The sequence below is a fragment of the Erinaceus europaeus genome, chromosome 8, assembly GCF_950295315.1.
Source record: "Erinaceus europaeus chromosome 8, mEriEur2.1, whole genome shotgun sequence".
Classification (NCBI taxonomy): Eukaryota; Metazoa; Chordata; class Mammalia; order Eulipotyphla; family Erinaceidae; genus Erinaceus; species Erinaceus europaeus.
In genome coordinates this window covers 26,943,024-26,967,174 of record NC_080169.1, presented here as the reverse complement: position 1 = coordinate 26,967,174, position 24,151 = coordinate 26,943,024, and the positions used below count along the sequence as shown (strand labels likewise).

General features: G+C 40.3%; 1 protein-coding gene across 6 annotated transcripts in view; it reads right to left on the bottom strand.

The window, feature by feature from the left end:
• OSBPL3 (oxysterol binding protein like 3) overlaps window positions 1-24,151 on the bottom strand; it is a 262,596-nt gene that overhangs the window by 99,336 nt on the left and 139,109 nt on the right. For 3 of the 6 annotated variants that reach the window (XM_060196082.1, XM_007529051.3, XM_007529053.3), the window contains exons 5-10: window positions 22,404-22,517; window positions 15,349-15,516; window positions 14,129-14,249; window positions 11,176-11,279; window positions 10,884-10,976; window positions 8,174-8,330 (exon numbers count right to left, since the gene is read on the bottom strand). In XM_060196082.1, coding sequence (XP_060052065.1) covers window positions 8,174-8,330; window positions 10,884-10,976; window positions 11,176-11,279; window positions 14,129-14,249; window positions 15,349-15,516; window positions 22,404-22,517 — 757 coding nt within the window. The remainder of the gene's footprint in view (window positions 1-8,173; window positions 8,331-10,883; window positions 10,977-11,175; window positions 11,280-14,128; window positions 14,250-15,348; window positions 15,517-22,403; window positions 22,518-24,151) is intronic. The other 3 variants (XM_007529052.3, XM_007529054.3, XM_060196083.1) reach the window with 2 other exon arrangements.

Below are 24,151 nucleotides of genomic sequence, written 5' to 3'. Positions count from 1 at the left end.
TGAGACCTTTCCTTTCATAGGATTCTCTAAATCCATTCCAGGTGGCTCACTTCCTAACAAAGTCCCAAAACCTAGACATAGACCAGTTCCCATGAGATAGGGCATATGCTCACATGCATCCATAAATTAGGGCAAAATTTTTTTTTAAAAAAATTAGGGCAAAATATATACCTGAAAGCAAAAGTACACAACTGTCTGCAGTGAGTCAGTATGAAGTTCATAATGAAATAGTGTCTACTTAGACTTAGATACTCTCCTCACCTATTTCCTATTATACTTCCCTCACTCACTCCCAAGCTATCCTTATCAAAGAAAGGACTGCAAAAGCTGAATAAGGGCAAGAGACTGGCATACTTTGACAATGACTCTTTAGTCACTATCAGGCTACCCCATCAGCTGGGGCCCTAGTCGGGGAGCCCTGAGATTCCCAAACAGACATGATGGGCCTGGACCTCGAATAAATCCCTCTCTCCATTATTACTGGTCATCTCTATCAGGAACAACAAAACAGACCCCTTTGTGGGCCCCCACAAGACCTTGCCCTCCACTTGGATCAACAATGGTAGAGAATGTTCTATCCTCCGAAGAGAGGCTAAACAACATACTCTATGCTACACCTGAGGAAGATGGGTCCTGATATTGGGGCAGCTTGGAATGTTCCTACTTATGACCACAGAATGTGAACTTGGATCTAATGGGATGCAGAAGTCACATAGGCTCCTAAGCTGAATATGCCCCAAATCACATCAAATCGATGGGTTTACAGTCAACAATATTTTACACCTTTCCCATATTTGGGAGCTACTCTCTTCCCTGACCCAGCTTTCTGGTCCTTTTCCCAGCCATGACATCATCTTCCCAGACAATAACTTGGATCCACCTGCATATCAGATTTCAGGCTCAGGGAAAACAAACAAACAAACAAAAACAACTAGCATAGCCACAGGCCCTTTGGAATAGAACTAAAATATGCCTACTAGCTATCTACAAAACAGAGACCTCCCCACCCCAACTCTTCATCTGCACTACTCCAGCCTTTAGCTTCATGATTAGTCAACAACTTGTTTAGCTTTATATGTTAACTCTCTTTTTAGCCACCAGGTTCCAGATGCTAGCATGATGCCAACCAGACTTCCCTGGAAAGACAATCCCACCAATGTGTCCTGGAGCTCTGATTCCCCAGAACCACGCCCGAGAGAGGCAAGCTGGGATTATGGATTGACCTGTAAATGCCCATATTCAGCGGGGAAGCAATTACAGAAGCCAGACTTTACATCTTCTACATCCCATAATGACCTTGGGTCCATACTCCCAGTGTGTTAAAGAATAGGAAAGCTATCAGGGGAGGGGATGGGATACGGAGTTCTGTTGGTAGGAATTGTGTGGAGTTGTACTCCTCTTATCCTATGGTTTTGTCAGTTTCCTTTTTATTAATAAATAAAAAAAGAAAAAAAAATAGTGTGAACTCCATTATTAGTCCTAGCTTCTCCTCAGCTCTATTATTTATTCGCTGCAGGACTTGAACCCCAGTGTCATCATTTGATCGTTTGTAATCAAGAATAATAATAGCACTTGCTTTATAAGATTATTCTCGGAAATAAGATAATCATGGGAAATCACTTAACCCAATGCAAATCATATAATAAACAATGAATGCTATTACACTAATGAGAGTGGTGGTGATTTGAAAAAAGGCATATAAGAATGAAAGGGGTGGTGGTCACGGTCTCTATAAATATGGGTAGCAACTTCAAGTGGATGCATTAGTCTCTTGCCAGGACAATGCTTATAAATAATTACATACATGGTAGAGGTTCTATGAATAAGGGGTTGATCAGGATCTACTGAGCTACAGGATAACAGTGTCAGCCAGTGAGCAGCAGCCCAGCAGCTAATGTGCTGTAATTTATAATATCAGATAGCAACACCTGAACTCCACAGGATAACCTCCACAGACAGACCATCTGAGTGGGTCCCTGGAGAAACAGCTCTTTGCTCTCGTGCTTGTTGTTCCAAATTAAATAAATCTGGCTCTCAGCTAGCTTCCACTTAAGAAAATAAATTCCTCTGGCTTCCAGATGCTCTCTAGCAAAAGAAGGCATTCAACCAAACTAGAAAATTTATATTAAACCTTTTAAGATCAGCAGACCAACAATAACAACAACAATAATAACTACAACAATAAAACAATAAGGGCAAAAAAAGGAATAAATGGGGAGTCGGGCTGTAGCGCAGCGGGTTAAGCGCAGGTGGCGCAAAGCACAAGGACCTGCGTAAGGATCCCGGTTCGAACCCCGGCTCCCCACCTGCAGGGGAGTCACTTCACAGGCGGTGAAGCAGGTCTGCAGGTGTCTATCTTTCTCTCCCCCTCTCTGTCTTCCCCTCCTCTCTCCATTTCTCTCTGTCCTATCCAACAACGACAACAACAATAATAACTACAACAATAAAACAACAAGGGCAGCAAAAGGGAATAAATAAATAAAATAAATATTTAAAAAATAAAAAATAAAAAAAGGAATAAATAAATAAATATTTAAAAAAGATCAGCAGAATATATGCTCTTTGGTTCAAAAGCTATATTGAAAAGAAGCATAACAAAATTCAGAAAGTCACTATGTTTCTATATGTTTTTTTTTTTTTGCCTCCAGGGTTATTGCTGGGGCTCGGTGCCTGCACCACAAATCTACTGCTCTTGGAAGCTATTTTTTCCCTTTTGTTGCCCTGGTTATTTTATTGTTGTTGTGGTTATTATTTATTGTTGTTATGAATGCCATTGTTGTTGGACAGGACAGAGAGAAATCAAGAGGAGGGGAAGACAGAGAAAGGGAGAGAAAGATAGACACCAGCAGACCTGTTTCACTGCTTGTGAAGTGAATCCCCTGCAGGTGGGGAGCTGGGGGCTCGAACTGGGATCCTTATGCCAGTCCTTGCGCTGTGTGCCATGTGCGTTTAACCCACTGCGTTATCTCCCGACCCCCTATGTTTCTATTTTTAAGGTGTCAAGTGTTTTCAAGTCACCTAACAAAGATGCTGAAAAGACCAGACCATATGCATTAAATTTCTGAAATGACTCTGTAGAGCAGTCATTAAGCTAGTTATTCACAGTCACCTAATGACCCAGCTGTGGTTCTGCTGCCCTGAACATAGTCACAAGATGAGTGACACAGTCAAGGAAGTACAGTAGAAACTGCATTTAACAAAATCATGCTCCCAAATGAAGCCAACACTAGCTCTGGGTCTGAGTATATGAAAGTGAGAAAGGAGTCAAATCACAAGCATTAGGACAAATATAAAAACTTTCTTTTAGGAAGCCTCTGCATTATAGTCTGTGCAAAAGAAACTCCCACAATGACGAAGGAGAACGTTCAGTCTTGCAAGTATATTTTAAAACCAGAGGAATGAAGTACAGCTTGTTAGACTCCCTTAGAATTTTCTGTCTGTCAGCCTGTAGGGTGCAAACTGTTATTTAATAAGTACACCTGGCCCTTTTTCAGAGCACAAACCTCAACTTAGTCCAGGTATGTGCCAACTAGAACAGCTAACTGAGGCCCATTATTGGTTTTTGACAAGCCTGAGTCCTCTGCAGGAGCACTGGATCAATGGATGGACTCAACTACTGCTGAAGAAGCAACCTCTCCAATGTAGATAAAAGTCAGTATATTTCTCTTCTGCAGAGACATGCTATCTCCTCATTAAAAGGGGGGGAGTATTTTATATTAATAAAATATGGTGTTTAGAGGATTTCCTCCCATAAAACCTAAAACACAATGTCCTAGCTACATCTGATCCTTTATTACTAGAGAACACACAAAGGGAGTGTTTGAAAGCTTTTTTTTTTAACCAGAGCACTGCTCAGCTCTGGCTTATGGTGGTGGTGGTGGTGGGGGGGGGGGGGGGACTGAGCCTGGTACTTTGGAACCTCAGGCATGGGAGTCTCTTTGCATAACTATTATGCTATCTTCCGCCGCCCTTTGAAAAGCTTTTAAGGGATGGAATAGGTAATTATTCCCATTTCATAGATGGACTGAATACACTAAAAGTCTGAATGATAACTAGGATGAGAGTTTGAGGTGTAAATTTAAAGAACACAAAATGCTTTCTTTGTAACCAACCTTGTAATTAAGTTTTAGATTTGTGAGCAAGGGAAAAGGGTGCAGAAAGGAATCAAAAGTGTAAAGGGAGATAAACATGGGGCTAAAAGGAGGTAGAAGAGGGGATACATTACCTCCTCCTACTTCAGCTACTGCTCTCCTGTAAAAAAAAATTAATCCATTTTCTCTCTCTCTCTCTCTCTCTTTAAAATATTTATTTTATTTATTGGATAGAGACAGCCAGAAATCAAGAGGGAAAGAGGTGATAGAGAGACAAGGAGACACCTGCAGCACTGCTTCACTACTCGCAAAGCTTTCCCTCTCCAAGTGGGGGATGGGAGCTCAAACTCAGGTCCTTGAGCTTTGTAAAATGTGTGCTCAACCAGGTGTGCCACTATCTGGCCCCTCATGTTCTCTTTTGGGAAACAAATAAACTGGAAACCCAGGAGATGGTGTAGTAGATAAAGCACTGGAATATCATGAGGTACTGAGTTTGATCTCCAGCACTGCATGTACCAGAGTGACGTTCTAGTTCTCTACCTCCTTCCCCTCTCTCATAAATAAATAAATAAATGAATAAATAAGTATTTTAAATACATATATTTTATTTACTTATTATTAGATAGACAGAGAGTAATTGAGAGGTGAAGGGGTGATAGAGAGGGAAAGAGATGGGCCAGGTGGTGGTGCACCTGGTTGAGCACACACGTTAGAATGTTCAAGGACCTGGTTTCAAGCCCCTGGTCCCCATCTGCAGGGAGAAAGCTTCACAAGTGGTGAAGCAGTGCTTCAGGGTTCTCTCTCTCTCCCTCTTTATCTTCTCCTTCCTCTGATTTTCTGGTTATCTGGGGACCAGGGGCTTGAACCGGGGTCCTTGTGCACTGTAATATGTGCTCTTAACCAAGTGTACCACCACCTGGCCTCATAAATGAATCTTTTTTTTTTTTTTTGTCTCCAGGGTTCTCACTGGGGCTCAGTGCCTGCACTATGAATCTACTGCTCCTGGAAGCCATTTTTCCCATTTTGTTGCCCATGTTGCTGTTGTTATTATTGTTAGACAGGACATAGAGAAATCGAGAGAGGAGGGGAAGACAGAAGGGGAGAGAAAGACAGACACCTGTAGACCTGCTTCACCACTTGTGAAGTGACTTCCCTTCAGGTGGGGAGTTGGGGACTTGAACCTGGATCCACTGATGCTTGCACTTCATGCCATGTGCACTTAATCTACTGTGCTACCACCTAACCCCCATTTATAAGTCTCAAAATCCTACTTAAAAAAAATTGTTATAGACATACAAGAAATTACAAAAAAAAAAAGTTACACAGAGAAGGTGCAGGTATCCTACATCTACATTCAGGTTTTGTTACTTTGCTGTCACTGGGTGAGTGCAATTTTACCACATGTGCAGATTCATGGGATCACAAGTGCAATCTGGACACTGAACCAAGACTCTTTCTACCTCCTTAGAAGACTCTTTCTACCTCCATACTCTTTTTCCTCCATGTCTACTTATCCCTAATTACTGGTGACTACTTATCTCTTTTCCATCTCTGTAACTTCACTACTTTACAATGTTTAAAGGAGTGGAGGCGTGGCTAAAGAGTAGCAGCAGTGTTGGGACTATGTGTAAGCTTGATAGAGCTTAGGGAGAACTCCCCCATCCTTGGATGGAGGTCTGAGAAAATACCCTCTTTGTTAGTCTCTCTCAACCGAGGTGAGCAAAAGGGGAGAAACTCAGACTTAGTTCTTTCCTTCTTGACTCTCAGGCCCAAAGAAACCCCAATACTCTCCCCATTAACTGCAGGCCACATGGCCGCCTACTTTAAGATTCACTTAATCAAAGTTCACAGAGGAGAACACACCTTATCACACACTCCTAGCAGTGCCCTTTGATGTCCTCAATTTGCATCAAACCTTGCTTATCTTCTATCTTGCCTTAACTGGTTCAACCCCTCTCCTTCCCTCAAATGCCTTTGGGTAATTAAATGCCTGCATGAGGAGACTAATTATCTTGATCTTTATGTATCTGCATCAATTCTTGTCATACCAACCCCTTACCATAGGGGCAAGCCAACCTTTAAGAAACCTGTAATTTCTGACAAATTTGAATAATGTTCTTTGTTTGGTTTTCTACTTAAACTTTGCCCACCTGCTAAGAAACGAGACCTGAGACCTGAGACCTGAGATCTGAGGTCTGAGCACGCTGCAGGTCTCCCCAGTGTCTTTACTTCGTGTCGTCCCCTATTGCGAGCGAGAAAGAACTGGTCCGTTACCTTTCCCCTGGAGACCACCCCGCCAGAGACCCCGACACAGCAGCTGGGTTTCTCTCCTGACTCAACTAGGAATAGCAGAGGATCACCTGAGAACACAACAAGATAAGACTAGGTTCATTCCAGGAACCCCCAAACCACAGGATTCCATCCAGGATACCATACTGCATTTACTCATAATAAATAATAAATGTTGCCATAAATTCAAAAAAATGTTTAAAGGATCAGAAGATACTTTACCCAGTAAAGCGCATGCTTTCTTATGTGTGAAGACAGGATGGTGAGCTCCTGGCCACTACATGAAAGCACCATGCTCCTGGGGGAAGCTTCATAAGCAGTGGAGCAGTGTTGTGATATCTTTTTCATCCTCTCTTTTTTTTTCCTCTCTCTCTCTCTCTCTCTCTGTCTCTATCCTCTATCTAAAAAACAATAATTATTTCTATGTCTATTTCTATATACGTCTTCTAGAAATGGTAGCATTCTGCAAGTATGAAGCCCCAGAGAAAATTCTTCCAGGAAAAAAAAGTGTTGTGAAGAATATATATACCATTTTTTTCCCTGAAGACAAGGAAGGAAGAAAACAGAGAATAAATGAAAAAAAAAGAGAATAAATGAAGGAGAAAGATGGTGGGAGGGAGGAAGAAAGAATGTTGTATGACTGAGTTTATACTATGTACCCTCTTGAGATTGGATGAGTTTAGCATAATGTCCTTGAAATGCATCTATATTGCTGTATTTGTAAACAGTTCATTCCTGTGTATTGTTGACTAATATTTTATCACTTGGATGCCCTATAATATTTAACCATTTATCTGTGTCAAAGAATACTGGGACTGTTCTAGTCTATTTTTTAACACAAAATTTCTCTGAACATTTATGTTCAATTTTTTGCATGTCAACTTTCATTTCTCTGGGTTAACTGTTCAGGGATGTGAATGTTGTACTGAATGATAAATGCATGTTTACTTTTATATAAATGGTTGTATTCCATCAACCATTGCCACCAGCACTGTTTGCAATATACAGTTTCTCTATACTGTCACCAACATTTGGGATATATATTGTTTTCATTTTAATTATCTTAATAGATGTGCAGTAACATCTCTTCATGATTTCATTTACTACTGGCTAATGACATTTGTAATTTTTGAATTAATGATGTCACAATGATTTGGATAAATTAATTCTAGGCATATATTCCTCAAAGTGGAAAATTAGTTGAAACATCATAATGTCCTCCAGACAATACCAGTCAACATGCCTATCAACTACCTATTGATTGTCAAGTTTTAAAAATATACTTAAAAATCTCACTCTCGGGAGTCAGGTGGTAGTGCAGTGGGGTTAAGCACATGTGGTGTGAAGCACAAGGACCAGGGTAAGGATCCTGGTTCGAGCTCCCGGCTCCCCACCTGCAGGGGAGTAGCTTCACAGGTGGTGAAGCACGTCTGCAGGTGTCTATCTTTCTCTTCTCCTCTCTGTCTTCCCCTCCTCTCTCCATTTCTCTCTGTTCTATCTAACAGTGATGACATCAATAACAACAATAATAACTACAACAACAACAAAAAAAAACAGTAAGGGCAACAAAAGGGAAAATGAATTTAAAAAAATTCAAAAAATCTCACTCTCTCCCACAATGTATTAAAAAGAAATTTCTTACCAATACACCCACCTCTTAGTAGCAGAAAATAAAAGTTGCCCAATATCTTAATAGAGCAGAAAATGAACCAACTAATGCCACCAAGGACATTCTACATTTAGCCATGAATTTTACAGTTTCATCAAGCTCATTATAAAGAAAACTAATTTACCTTTATGGGCAATATGACACAGATCCTCTTGCATTTTAGAAAATTCTGATGAAGTTTCAGAGCCATCAGAGTAATTTTTCTCTTCTCCAAAATCTAGTGTTGACAAATTAGGATTGGAGGAATGCAGTCTTTGTGAGCCAGAAAAAGGTTTTGGGACCTGAAGTGACACCAAAAGGATATTTGTTTTTAGGTGCTAATTACATAAGAAAGGGGCATTTTATAGGTAGACCTATTGGACAACTTATACTAAAAATAGAAGGAAACTCAAGAAGAAACTTTCCAAACTGCATTGGCTTCCTGCAAAGGGAAAACAGGTGAGAAATCACATATTGTTTTGGAAATGTTATGTTAGAGCTATAAGTTAAAATCACAGTGGAGTTGCCAGGCCTATCCAGTGTTGGGAAATTGTGCAGATGTGGCTGATTTAGGCAGCACCCACAAACCACCATATTTCCATGCGAGTATTATTACTTATATATCAATCTTCTGCCTTGTTTTAAAAATGACTCCTCTGCCACCACGTTATACCCTCAGGGTATTGCTAATTCCCACCAGCCAGCTAATACTACAGCAACCACAACTAAGGAAGCCTTTTTCTTTTCTCCACCCTCTTCCCTAGCCAATTCTGTCCCAACTTGCTACTTCCGTTTTTACCCTATAAAACCCACTGCTGTTCCTGGTTTTGCTCTCTCTCTCTCTCTCTCTCTCTTTCTCTTCCATGTCCTGACCTGGAGAAGGGCTGGCGTGCATAGTGGGAGGCGGCCATTTTGCTATTTTCACGTGGCCTAAACCTGCTGTGCTCACACCCGACTCTGGGATGTCCACATCAATAAAGAATTGTATTACCATGCCGCCACGAGTTCCTCGTCTCTCTCTCTCCGGCGAAGCTAGCCCAGCAATTCAGCTTCCTTTTTTCCTGACAATAATTATTCAGGATTGAGGTCTTAATAATGGATAGGTGAAAAAAATGTTCCATTGGGCTGGGATTATGGATCGACCTGTCAACACCCATGTCCAGTGGAGGAGCAATTACAGAAGCCAGACCTCCTACATTCTGCAGTCCATAAAGATCTTTGGTCCATACTCCAAGAGGGATAAAGTATAGTAAACTTCCAATGGAGAGGATGGGATATGGAACTCTGATGGTGGAAATTGTATGGAATTATATCCCTTTTATCCCACAATCTTATCAATCATTATTAACCTTCTACTAATAAAAAAAAAAGTTTGATTTATTTGCACCTGGTGCTTCTATAAAACATAAATTTCACATGTTGGAATGTTGGTATCTTCTAATTCTGCTTTTAAAAACCCCTTCTGTTTCGTTTGGTTTAAATCGCCCCTGCTTAACACTGCATTCTATTTACATAACCACTTCATTCTATTTACATAACCTCTGTTAACAAGCACCACCTTCCCTCCAGGGCATTGGTGGTTTAGTGGTAGAATTCTCACCTGTTCTGCCCCCTCTCCTTGTCATACCCTGATTTTCACCAGTCACTTTTCTCTCCACCCTCTCTGCGTAGCATCCTATTCCCACCCTACTGGGCTAGTATATTTATAAGGACAAGATTGTAGTTTTTAGTTAGTTTAGCTTAGCTCGGCTTAGATTGTGCTGCGTCCTGCATGAATAAAGAGATACTGCCTACAGCTCAATCATGAGTCCCTGGTCGTCTGTTACCCGCCTGTGAAGCCAGCCCGGCGAAAACAACATAGCCTGGCAAAAACAACATTGGAACACAATTAAACTCTGAAAATATTTAATTTCAATAAAAAATGCTTTGAATCAGAATATACAAAAGTATAGCCATTGCTTTATCTATAAGTTTCTCGTTTACTTTACTCTAAAAATGTTGCATTTTACTACTATATGTGGTTTCACTCATGTGTGGGAACCTCAAATGACTAAAACAAATGAACTTACAAAAAATAAGGTGACTGTTTCTTGGACTTGATGAGAAGTGTGCTGGTTTAGGGGAAGCAGCATAGGACTCTGATGGAGGATGTGGTGAGCTAACACTGATCAAGTATGGTTATGAAATTATAACCCTGAACTCATATTTCTGTAAAACTCTCTTTAATCTCTAGTTAAGGGAAAGAGAGAGAGAGAGAGAGAGGAAATAGAAAGAGAGAGAGAGATATATAGAGAGAGAGACTACAATTTAATATGCCATTGGGGAGTTGTGAATGTTGGCCTCTGGCATTTGGCATACCTGGGTTTTGGGCAAGTCAGACAGCAGAGTGATACAATGAATCTCTTATGGAGAACTGACAGGTTGGAAATGAGAAACACACTAGCATTTGTATAATGGTCAGGCCACATAGACTCAGGGTGGTGGGTTCTGTGGGATAACGAATACACTGAACCCCACCCAGCAGAAGAGGTGGATCATAGCACACTACCACAGTAGCCACAAAGCAAGTCACACAGCCAAGCAAGGAAGAGGGCAAGCATGTTAAAGAAAGAAGAAACCAAAATCTTTGAGATGGCTACATTCCTTCCAGCCTCTGGCCATTTTCCCTTACTCAACATCCATTACATGCTTAACTTGAGTCTCAGAAGATCTAAGTGATACCTTCTCTGTATTTGAGAGAATAACTAGTGACTAGTCACTTGTCCAAATTTTCATTTGAATCCAATTATCACAGCACATGGCATGTGGAGCAGGACCAATAAAGAAACCAGTTTGTTAGGGGAAGCTACAGTTACCTGCAGTGTTCCTTTAGCATCTTTGCCAATAGGTCTGGACCGCCACCTCCTGTGTGGTCTTTTTTCCTTTTTGGGACTTTCAAAAGTTCCACCCTTTGTTTTAAAACAGGAAAGAGAGTACAGACAGTAAGATCCACCAAAACAGTAGGGATAAATGCACAGCAAAGTAACCACCTCCATCCCCTTGAATTTGGCCAAAGCAACCACCAGACAAAACCCTCTTGTTAGTGAAAGGCTGGGGAGGAGAAAGAAAAGCAGAATGCCAGGAAACATGCAGAAGTATCTGGTTAACCTGGATGGCGTTGATAGCTGGTGCTGAGTATGTCCGATGCAGAACATCCATACTTTGAAGGAGCTGGTTCATTTCCACCAAGTAGGCATGGCAGTGTGCCAGGTCTATGGTAGAAAAAATTTAAAAGAATTCAGAAACATACTTATGCTGACATTCATGCTTCACTATATATGCTAAAGCGAACTACTATTCTTAGTTATCTATATTTGCTTTATATCTTTAGGGACAGGGTGGGGGTAGATAGTATAATGGATATGCAAAGGATGAATATGGGCTGATCTCACTCTTAGGCAGAAGTTGAAAAACAAGATCAGAAGAGAAAACACAAGTAGAACCTGAACTGGAATTGGTGTACTGCACCAAAGTAAAAGACTCTGGGGTGGGTGGGGGGGAGAATGTAGGTCCAAAAAGGATGATAGGGGACCTAGTGGGGGCTGTAGTGTTATATGGAAAACTGGGAAATGTTATGCATGTACAAATTATTGTATTTACTGTCAAATGTAAAACATTAATTCCCCAATAAAGAAATAAAACATTAATTTAAAATAATACATAAATTAAAAAATGGATATGCAAAGTGACTCTCATACTTGAGCCTCAGAAGTTCCTATTTCAATCCCCAGTACCACGATAAGGCAGAGCTGAGCAATTCTCCAGTATAAAACAGAGAGAGAGAGAGAGAGCAGAAAGAATCAGATGTATATTTTGATTAGAGTCATCCTTAAGTACAGGGAATTTTAAGCACCCCCCCCCTTTTTTTTTCAGAAGACAATAGACTCACAGTTAGGAAAGGGATCTGGAAAATGAGGCTGCTTCTGTTTATATACACTTAGAATGAGCTATGACTCTACCCTGTACTTCAGTTTCCTTGTCTGGAAAATGGGGATAATTCTACACCTAGCTTACAGAATAGTAGTGAATTAAATGAGTCTGTGCATGCTTCTCAACTCATTTGGCACACTCTAAGTGCTAAATAAATCAGCTCTTGCTGCTATCATCAGTATTGCTATTTCTAATCTTGCAAGAACAAACTGTAATTACCCACTGACAGGATCCAATACAAGTTAAATGAGTAAAGCTGAAATGAAGGTTATATTCGTCTCTCAGGGTAACTTAGTGGATTACAGACTTGTATAAAGACCAGGATGAACCCCTTTAGATCAACTTGATAAGACTTATAAAAGCAGTATTGTTAGACCTGTTCCTAATCAACAAGTACTCCTCACATTTCGGTACATTGGATATGCATGTTTCTGCTGTAGACATAAAACCCCAATGCCTGATGATAGTTGTTTTCAAAGTCTGATATCATCATAATCACTTGGAAAACTTATTAAACCACAGATCACTGGGATCCAATCATTCTGAGTTAGTCTATCTAGAATGAAACATAGAATTTACTTTCCAACAATGCCATTAGTGCAGACACAACATTTTTTTTTTTCCCTCCTCCAGGGTTATTGCTGGGCTCAGTGCCTGCACCATGAATCCACCGCTCCTGGAGGCCATTTTCCCCCCCTTTTGTTGCCCTTGTTGTAGCTTCGTTGTGGTTATTATTATTGCCCTTGTTGACGCAATTCGTTGTTGGATAGGACAGAGAGAAATGGAGAGAGGAGGGGAAGACAGAGAAGGGGAGAGAAAGACAGACACCTGCAGACCTGCTTCACCGCCTGTGAAGCGACTCCCCTGCAGGTGGGGAGCCGGGGGCTCGAACCAGGATCCCTACGCCGGTCCCTGCGCTCTGCGCCACATGCGCCTAACCCACTGCGCCACCGCCCGACCCCCAGACACAACAGTTTTTAAAAATAGATGTTTATTTATTTATTAATGAGAAAGATAGGAGGAGAGAGAGAACCAGATATCACTCTGGCACATATGCTGCCAGGGAATGAACTAAGGGACCTCATGCTTGAAACTCCAATACTTTATTCACTGGGATCCCTCCTGGACCACCAGACACAATATTTCAAGGGTGACTGTCCTCCATGCCATTCAGTGAGGCTCATAATGGAAAGCTACAGATAGCCAAAAAATATCGTCTCAGGGGTGTGTGTGTGTGTGTGTGCTGATATCTGCATTTAATAAGAGGAAAAGCAATTTTCAAAAATACCACGTCATCCTTTTTTCTTTTTAATAGTAGCTCTTCGGCTATACTTGAAATTGCATTATACCCAGATCCCACTCCCAGTCAGTTAAGTCAAAAAAATGTCCTCAATCCCCATTGGTGACATCTTGGTTTTGTCCTCTAGTGCCCTGGGTTATGATTAACTAAGTTTGAGAACACTAAGCAATAGTTCTCAACCCTGGTTCCTTATCAGAACTACCTGGGGAATATAAACCACCATATCTATCTATCTATCTATCTATCTATCTATCTATCTATCATCTATCTATCTATCTATCTATCTACCCACCTACCTACCTACCTACCTACTTACCTACCTACCTATATTAATGCCAGGGCACCACTCCTGACCATGATAAGTACATTCTTTGGGTGAAAGGCCTTCTTGCATTTATAGAGCTCTCTTGGTAATTCTTGTGTGTAGCCAAGGTGGAGAACACCTACTTTGTAGGGATCTCCATTTGTTTCACCTTTGCCCCTGTACAGAAGTACTAATTTCTCAGTCTTGGATGTGCTCCATTTTGGGAAACTTACGTAAGATAGAAAGTTGTACAGGCTCCACCCCTGGATATGGTGAATTAGAGACACATATGGAAATCAGGCATCAGAAATTCAAGATCAGAAAAGAAAACATGTCTATTTGCACAACCAAGTGAAGATATAAAGAAGAATGTTTTGTTTCCAATAAGAACAAATCTAAACAAAACATGAGTGTGGGTATGTAGAACAGTGAAAGGGAAAGATACAAATTCATCTGAAGTATAAATATCAAACAAGTATAATCTCAGAGCCATGGCAGAAAGAAACAGAGGATTCATGTCACTCTACCTTTTGAGCATTTTTCCATATCCTCTGATGACTGTAACCATAATGGAACTCGTGTTTCACCACAAGAAAACGACAGATTGCTTCCGGTTTGAAACGAATTCTGCTTTGATAGGCTGCTTCGCTGCTCCCCGGATGAAAAAGCACATCATGAGTGAAAACAGATGCTGGTGGCACATTTTAGAGTAGAGAAAATAAAGCAAACTAGCTGCTAGGGGGAGTCATTCACTTGTAATGAGGAAGAAGTTTCTAGTAAAGCACTTGTGGAGATCCCAAAACCTTGGTCACTCTAGCTTGGTCATGACATTCCGAGACCCTAGATTTTCATTCTTAATTTACTTTTATGTCAAATGACAACCATACCAAATTTATGGTAAAAATATTTGCAAATGGTTTACACTTGCCATGGCTAGAAATGTACTTACTGCATTTTATAATAGGATAAGGAAACCAAAGTCAAACTGGTTGAGGAAAAGCTGGAGCATGCTATTCTGCAACGACTGGTCCAGTATTAAAAGATACTGCTGGAGAGCTCTCATTTTGGTCATTGGTGTTAACCATGAATCTTCCATGTGGTGCCAGGATTGGAACTTGTGCATGGAAGGCCCAAAATTCTATTCCTGAGTCACCTCCTGGGCCACTGCTAGAGCATTATAAATCCTGGTGGCCACTTTTTCTCTTTCTTTTCTCTCTCTCTCTTTTGGTAGAGACAGAGATAAGTTGAGAAGGAAAGGGGAGAGAGAGAGAGAGGTAACTACAGTGTTGCTCCACTGCTTGTGAAGCTTCCCCTTCTGCAGGTGGGGACTGGGGACTTAAACCTGGTTCCTTTCACATGATAATATGTATGTTCTACCTGAACTGGAGTTGGTGTATTGCACTAAAAGACACTGGGGTGGGTGGGTGGGGGTGGGGACAATACAGGTCCAAAAAGGATGACAGAGGACCTAGTGGGGGTTGTATTGTTATGTGGAAAAGTGAGAAATGTTATGCATATACAAACTATTTGAATGGAAGACATTAATTCCCCAATAAAGAAATTAAAAAAAAAACTGCTTCAGATTAGATTGTGAATGACTGGCCCAAGAGACTGATTAAATACCAAACAAAGCTGACCTTGCTTCTCCCCACGAACCTTTCCTTTCTCAGAAGTGCCCCCCAATTCTGATGAAACTCCCCTAGACAGTCACCTCCTTATTTTAGATTCACTATTGGCAAATTATTACCTTCCTACTTGAAATGGAGTCCAGGACTCCAGGTGCACCATCTGTGACTGTGGATCCTGGGAAAAAGTGGTTAACTTCATGTGGAAACATGGCAATTTCATTCTGTCGATATATTCTATGGTGTCGAAGTTTGGCTACCCACTCGTCAAAGACTTCTTCTGACTTTACCTAGAATATGGTCAATTGAGAAGAGGAGGAAACAAGTGTTACTCGTTGAAAGTAACAATTATTCATCTTACTGATTCAGTTCATATTTATGTGACTTTGGGAAGAAGTTTGAGGAGGAAATGGATAGTACAACGATCTTCAACTATATGTATTAGGCTTTGTATGAAACATGCAAATTGCTTCATCATTATTTTTTTGATAATGTCACAGATTTTGCTTATTTATATTACAAGTAAAATCTACCCTGGACTGGAGCGATAGCTCACTGGTTGTCACATGTGCCTTGCTATGGTTGCAGCCCAGATTTGAGTTCTGAGAGGTGCTATAGTAACTGGGGCAGCTCCAATACTATAATGTCTCTCCCTCTATCTGGATGAAAAAAAGTGGGTCCAGGATTATTAAAATTGTGTAAGTGCAAGACCCTAGCACTACTAAAAAGAACTACCCCAACGCTCTCTCTTATTGCACACCTCCTCGAACCGGGATCCTTATGCCAGTCCTTGTGCTTTGCACCACGTGCGCTTAACCCACTGTGCTACCATCCAACTCCCCTCCTTAAACTTTTAAAAATATTTTATATATAGACTGGGGAGGAGGGGAGAGGAAGAAAAGCCAGAGAATCACTTCAGTAGATACAGTGCCAGGGATCAAACGAAGCCTCAGGCATGCAATCCTGAACTCTACTAGCTGAGTTATTTCTCTAACACTTTATTTTTTTGTAATTCAAAATCTTCAGATCAATCTTCCAAACAGGAATGAATTAGAAAATCATTCCTTAAACATTTAACCTTATTAATGTCCTTTGATCAAAACAAAACACTGCTGAGGAATATATGAATGTTAATGAATGTGAAGTTTGTTTAACATAATATTTCTTCCATTCAAAGACATCCCATACTCATGGACTGGAAGATTTAATATCATCAAAATGAATATTCTTCCCAGAGCTATATACAAATTTAATGCGATACCCATCAAAGTTCCACTAAGCTTCTATAAGAGAATAGAACAAAAATTACAATAATTTATTTGGAACCAGAAAACACCTAGAATCGCCAAAACATACTTGACGAAAAGAAACAGAGATGGGGAGTCCGGCAGTAGGTGCAGTAGACCAGCTTAAGGATCTCAGTTCAAGTCCTTGGATCCCCATAGGCAGGGGAGTCACTTCACAGGTGGGAAAGCAGGTCTATCTTTCTCTCCCCATCTCTGTCTTCCCCTCCTCTCTCCATTTCTCTCTGTCCTATCTAACAACGACGGCATCAAAAACAACAACAATAGAAAACAACAACAACAAGGGCAACAAAAGGGGAAATAAAAAAAAAATTAAATGGAGATTGGGTGGTGGGAATTGTATGGAATTGTACCTCTCCTACCCTATGGTTTTGTTAATTAATCCTTTCTTAAATAAAATAATTAATTAATTAATTAACAAAACAAAACAGAAATGGAGGCATCACAATCCCAGATCTCAAACTATATTATAAAGCTATCATCATCAAAACAGCCTTGTACTGGAAAAATAGGTACACGGACCAGTGGAACAAAATTGAAAGCCCAGAACTAAACCCCCATACCTGTGGACATGTAATTTTTGATAAAGGGGCCCAAAATATTAAATAGATGAAGGAGACTCTCTTTAATAAATGGTGCTGAGAAAACTGGGTTGAAACATGCAGAAGAATGAAACTGAACCAGTTTATCTCAACAGAAACAAAAGTCAACTCAAAGACCTGGATGTTAGACCAGAAACTATCAAATACTTAGAGGAAAACATTGATGTAGACCAGAAACTATCAAATACTTAGAGGAAAACATTGATGGAACACTTTCCCATCTATACCTCAAGGACATCTTTGATAATACAAACCCAATTGCAAGAAAGACAAAAACAAAAACAAATCAATGGGACTTCATCAAAGTCAAGAGCTTCTGCATAGCCAAACCATCACACAAAGAGACCCCTCACAAAATGGGAGAAGATCTTCACATGCCATACATCAGACAAGAGAGTAATAACCAAAATATACAAAGAGCTCAGCAAACTTAGCAACAAAAATAGCAAATGACCCCATCCAAAAATGGGCAGAGGATATGAACAGAACATTCACTACAGAAGAGATCCAAAAGGCTAACAAACACATGAAAAACTGCTCCAGGTCGCTGATTGTCAGAGAAATGCAAATAAAGACAACACCGAAATACCACCTCACCCCTGTGAGAATGGCATACATCAAAAAGGACAGCAGCAACAAATGCTGAAGAGGCTGTGGGGACAGAGGAACCCTTCTGCACTGCTGGTGGGAATGTAAATTGGTCCAACCTCTGTGGAGAGCAGTCTGGAGAACTCTCATAAGGCTAGACATGGACATTCCATATGATCCAGCAATTCCTCTCTTAGGGATATACCCCAAGGACTCCATAACACCCAACCAAAGAGATATGCGTACACCTATGTTCATAGTAGCACAATTCATAATAGCTAAAACCTGGAAGCAACCCAGGTGCCAACAGATGAATGGCTGAGAAAGCTGTGGTATATATTCACAATGGAATACTACGCAGCTATGAAGAACAATGAACTTCTCTGACCTATCTTGGATGGAGCTAGAAGGTATTATGTTAAGTTAGCTAAGTCAGAACGGCAAAGATGAGTATTGGATGATCTCACTCATAAACAGAAGTTGAGAAAGAACAGAAAGGGAAACTCAAAGCATGATTTGACTGAGTTTGGAGTAGGGCACCAAAGTAAAAATCTCTGGGTTGAGGGTGAGGGTGGATGTTTGGCTTCACTGGGGAGTGGGGAGGGGTGGGGGGGATGGGGTGGGACACAGTCTTTTGGTGGTGGGAATGGTATTTATGTACACTCCTATTAACATGTAGTCATATAAATCACTAATTAATATGAGAGGGGAAAAATGGATTGAATGTCTCAAACTTTTCAATGCACAGACCATAGGTTGAATCTTTGAAATGTTGATTCTCCTAAAAGCTTAGACTAGGAGAACAGAAGCCACCGGTGGCGTTGCTTTATAAAATATACACACACACACACACACACACACACACACACACACACACACACACACATAACATCAAAGGACATGGTGAGGTCGTGTATGATACAGAAAATCCTAACAATGGAATTTTCAATGTCAACCCAATTACCAAATAATTTGATAATATCAATAACTATCAATTGCCAAACCCTAACACAACAGGAACCTCCCACTTCCTCTATAATGCCCAAATTTCTCCCAGTCCTGGAACCTCTAGGGTGGGGCTCACTTTCCTACATGCTTCTCTCAATTCATACCAAGTGATCTGCATCTGCTGATCCCAACCTACTCAGTGCAACGAGTACCACTGTGGCATGCTTCACTGCAGACTGTGTCCAGAGATATCAGGCGTGGAATGTCAACCCTTCAGCCTTATTCCTTGGGTGAGACCTTTCCTTTCTCATAGGACTTCTTAATTCCATTTCAGGTAGTCCACTTCCAAACAAAGCCTCAAAACCTAGATATAGACTACGTCCCATGAGATAGGTCAGATGTACACACGTATCCATAAATATGGACAAAATATATACATTAAAGCGAAAGTGCACAATAGTTTGCAGTGAGTCAATAAATGAAGCAAGCAAGTAGGAAGACCTAAAAGACACTTTAAAGTACCTAATGAAATAGTTTCTACTTAGACCTAGATACCCTCCTCAGCTACTTCCTATTACACTTCCCTCAGCCATTCCAAAGCTAACCTTATCAAAGTAACGACTACAAAAGCTGAATAAGGACAAGAGACTGGCATACTTTAACTCTTTAGTCACTATCAGGCCACTCCATCAGTGGGACCCCAGTCAGGGAGTCCTGGGATTCCCATACAGACACGATGAGCCTAGACCTCGAATAGATCCCTTTCTCTATTATCAGTGGTCATCTCCATCAGGAACAACATAATGGATCCCTCTGGGGGCCCCCCAAAGGACCTTACCATCAACGTGGATCAACAATGGTAGAGAATGTTCCACATCCTCCAAAGGGGGGTTGGATAACATACTCTATCTACCACCTTAGGAAGATGGATCCTGAAATTAGTGCAACTTGGAATGTTCCTATTGATGACCACAGAATGTGAGTTCAAACCTACAGGGATGCAGAGGTTACATAGGCTCCTATGCTGAATATGGGCCCCAGATGGGGTTTATAGTCAACAATATTTATAAACTTTTCCCATATTTGGGAGCTAGCTACTATCTTCCCTGATCCAGCTTTCTAGTCCTTTTTCCAGTCATGACTTCATCTCCCCAGACAATAACTTGGGTCCACCTGCATATCAGCGGTCAGGCTCAGGCAAAAACTAATAAAGTCATGGGCCCTTTGGAATATACCTAAAATAGGCCTACTCACTATTTTTAAAACAGAGACCCCAAATCTTCATCCACAATATCCCAGCCTTTAGGTTCATGATTAATTAATAATTTTTATGGCTTTATATGTTAACTCTTTTTCAGCCACCAGGTTTCAGATGCTACCATGATGCCAACCAGACTTCCTTGGACAGATGACCCCACCAGTGTGTCCTGGAGCTTCACTTCCTCAGTGCTCTGCCCCACTAGGGAAAGAGAGAGACAAGCTGGGAGTATGGATTGACCTGTCAACACCCATGTTCAGAGGTGAAGCAATTACAAAAGCCAGACCTTCCACCTTCTGCACCCCATAATGACCCTGTGCCTATACTGCCAAAGGGATAAAGAATAGGAAAATTATCAGGGGAGGATTCAATGGGATACAGAGCCCTGGTGGTGAGAATTGTACCCCTCTTATCCTGTGGCCTTGTCAGTGTTTCCATTTTATAAATAAATACATTAAAAAATATCTCTTCCATTCTCAGAAATAGAAAGAAAAAAAAGGTGTTTGGTTATACAAAAAGCTTTTATGCTTAAGGCTCCAAGTTTCCAAATTCAATTCCCACTACTACCATAAGCCAGAGACAAAAAGTGGTTTGGTAACAGCAAACAAAGCCTAATACAATATTTGTATTATTGGTGTCTTCTAAAAAATTTCAAGCATAATACATTTATTCACTATCTCCATAAATGAGTGACTACCAATGTCTAATTTTTCTAAGTAGTAGTTTCTACTATAAAATATTTCGACTGTTCATGAAAGTACTAAAATAATGTAAAAGCATCTATGTACCATAAATATTTAATAGTCAGTTATGTTTTGTGTGTTTGAGGGTGTACTAATAATGTTGAAATGAAAAATACAGTTCTTCTATATTTTAGATGACAGAGATTCATGAAGCATCAATTTAAAGCAACTAAAAAAAATGCATGGTAAATTAACATCTACGAAGTGAGACCCAGGCCAATCTTGTTATAATCTTTACTTATGACACAGCTGAGGGTTAGAATGTGGAAACAGCAGCAGCATCATTCATTTAGAAAATGTGCCTATGTGCCTCATACTGATTACAAGTACATACCAGACTTATAGCCCTTCCTGATGTGTCTGAATGCCATTTATAGGAAGAAGCAATATAAACAGAACAAAATTATGTTCTTGAAATGTACTGCATTTCCCAGCTGTGGTTAGCAGGACTTTTATAGGAAGCATGTATCATCCTTTGCACTGGCCTGCTATCAGATGCCCTGAAGAATCATTGCCCAAAGCATTCATTTTTCACAGAATTCTTATTGGTTAAACAAGGTGGGAGAATAAAAACACTTTATGAGAAATTAACCAGGGTACTATTCTATCCTCTAAAGCAGTGACAGGATATCACCAGTAGACTAGTCACTTAGTCTCTTTGCTGCCCAGAACTCCCATTTGTAAAATGAGACACCAGAATTAGGTGGACAAAACCAAAAAGCTACCAGAATCTGAGGCTACTAATTAGAACTGTCAGATAATTACACTGACAGACATAGCTGCTATTCAAAAGAAGGAACGCGAAATGCAAACAGAAGTTAAAGTGAATTAACAGAGAAATATTAAAATTAGCAATCAATAGTTACTTTTAGCCTCTTAACTAAAATAGTATATGAACAGGCTTCTATTGTTTCTTGACTATGTTAAAAAAGATAATGGAGTCACTAGAGGTTTTTGGAGGAAATAAGTTATTCTAGAAGAGATTGACCACTAAAATGGAGTGGTATTATTTAGAGGTTCACGCTTTAAGAATTTCTGATGGGGCCAGGAGGTGGTGCACCTGGTTGAGTGCACATGTTACAATGCGCAAGGACCTGGGTTCGAGCACCCAGTCCCCACCTGCAGGAGGAAAGCTTCGCAAGTGGCGAAGCAGTGCTGTAGGTGTCTCTCTGTCTCTCATCCTCTCTATCCCTCCCTTCCCTCCTGATTTCTGACTGTCTCTATCCAATAAATAAAGATAATAAAAAAAAACTAAAAAAAAAAAAGGAATTTCTGATATTCACTGTCATGAGACTTTTAGTGGAATCACTATGAAAGTAGTTAAAGTCATAAGACAGGCTAAATATTCTACCATATTTCATGGGATCTATTTTATGACATAATCATGATAAGTGGTTTTTCACTAAAGATGCCTGAGGGAATGGGAGTTTACTAGAAATGTGAAGGTTTTTTTTTTTTTATTGTTCTTGTTAATGCTACAATCACAAGAGAGGTGTTAAGGGGATAAATGATAAACTATATTAACTTTCAGAAGTGTGAGAAACAATCCTGAACAATGAAATATTCCACCCAAAGGTCAAGAATATCTACTCACAGTGTGCTTTCACAGTGAAGAGCTATACATTGGCTAGATGTTTTGAATTACTCAAAAGAAACACCAATAGTACAACAATGAACAATCCCTTGAAAAAGAAATGTCTCCAATGGGAGACAAGACCTGGGAAGTAGACTCACTTTCAGATGGTAGATGTGTTCCTCGGTGTCCAGATCTATGCATTTTGATGACTTCTTTACAGACATCACTGAGAGTCCAACATCAATGCAACCATGCAGCTTCTCTCTCTCTATCTACAGACAAATGAAAAGAACCATGCTGTTAAAAACTGTATCGCTACCCTAGACATGTCTTTCCTCTACCCTCACCTTCCACATCTACTCAAAGTAGACCATAATAACTATACATACACAAATTAACACATAAATACACATTCAGTGTCCTATGGTGGAGGAAGATGACAAGATGGTGGAGGGTGTGGTGTGCTGACAATCTGGTCATTAGGAAAAACAGTACATATGTGACAGCAGCATTGTAAATCATAATTTCCACCAACAACACGATTTAATAAAAATAAATTGATAATGAATAAAAAGTTATGTATATCAGAATCAGATTTATCTGTGGAATATGATGTTCCCGATGATGGTTTATAAAATTTAATTTTTTCATAATTTTAATTCAATAGTAGAGGAATACAGTATCTTCTTAAATAAAAACCAGACAAAAACCTATGACAAATTGAGTACTTAGTGTGTCCTATTACTGCATTATCTTATTTCACCTGTTAGCCTGGAAGCATTCTCTCCATTTTACAGATGAGGAGACTGAAGTCCAGAGGGACTACATGAAAAGCACCTTCCACACTGTCTCTAAGACTGTAAGAGAACTATGGTGGCTATTGTTGTGGGGTTGAGGGATGTCACAGAACTTTGTGGTCAGTGCAATGTGAATTTAATTCTATAATCTTATAATCTCACAAAGCATTATTAAATTACTAATGCATTAAAAAAAAGCAGTTAATACAGCCAGGAAATGAAAGTAAATCCTGTAGATGGTTTCCCATAGCAATGGATACACTTTGCCTCTCTCTGCACTGCCTCCCACTGATTTTGTTTCTTGTATCTGAATTTATGTGGAAGTCATTTAAAAAGAGGATTAGAGGCAGGAAGCTGAGGCAGGCCACCCGTGGCTAGGCATTTTGTCAAGTTTGCTACATGCAATCCTACAAGACAGAGCACTCTGAGAAGCAAGGAGAGGAAGGAAGGAGGAGAGAAGTGCCAGGTGAAAAAAGGACCCTTATAAGCATCAGGACTGATTTTCATAACCTTCAGGGACTGACTCACTAAGGTTAGGGGAACTTGGGAGCAACTTCACCAAGGTCCTTATCCAGCTAACCCCACAGTCACTATAACAACAAGCAAGAGACACTTGTTCTGCTCTATTCCAGTTTCCCATGCATGGAAACTTTCAGGACAAGTCGTAAGACCAGAACAGAGCCCTGAAAACCTAGTAGAGGCCTGTTATTTCCATTTGGTACATAGAGTCTGTCTATTACCTAGAGTCAGGTGAAGAGAAGGTACCTATATTCGAATCTTGCACAGAAAAATTACAACTCTAAAGTTTCTGGTTCAGAGATATGCAATCTCCAGTGTGCAGTCTATTCATGAGCTGACAATATTAACTCTTCAGGATCTTTCAACAGCATGAGACTAATATAACTAATATTTGGGACTGGGTCTTGGCATACCTGGTAGAGCAGATGTTACAGTGTGCAACAACCCAGGTTTAAGTCTCTGGTTCCCACTTGCAGGGGCAGTTTGTTTATTATAGAAACAAAAATTGGGAGGGGAGGGGGGAGACAGAGAGACATCTGTATCATTACTTCATCACTTGTAAGCTTCCTCCCTGTAGGTGGGGACTGAGG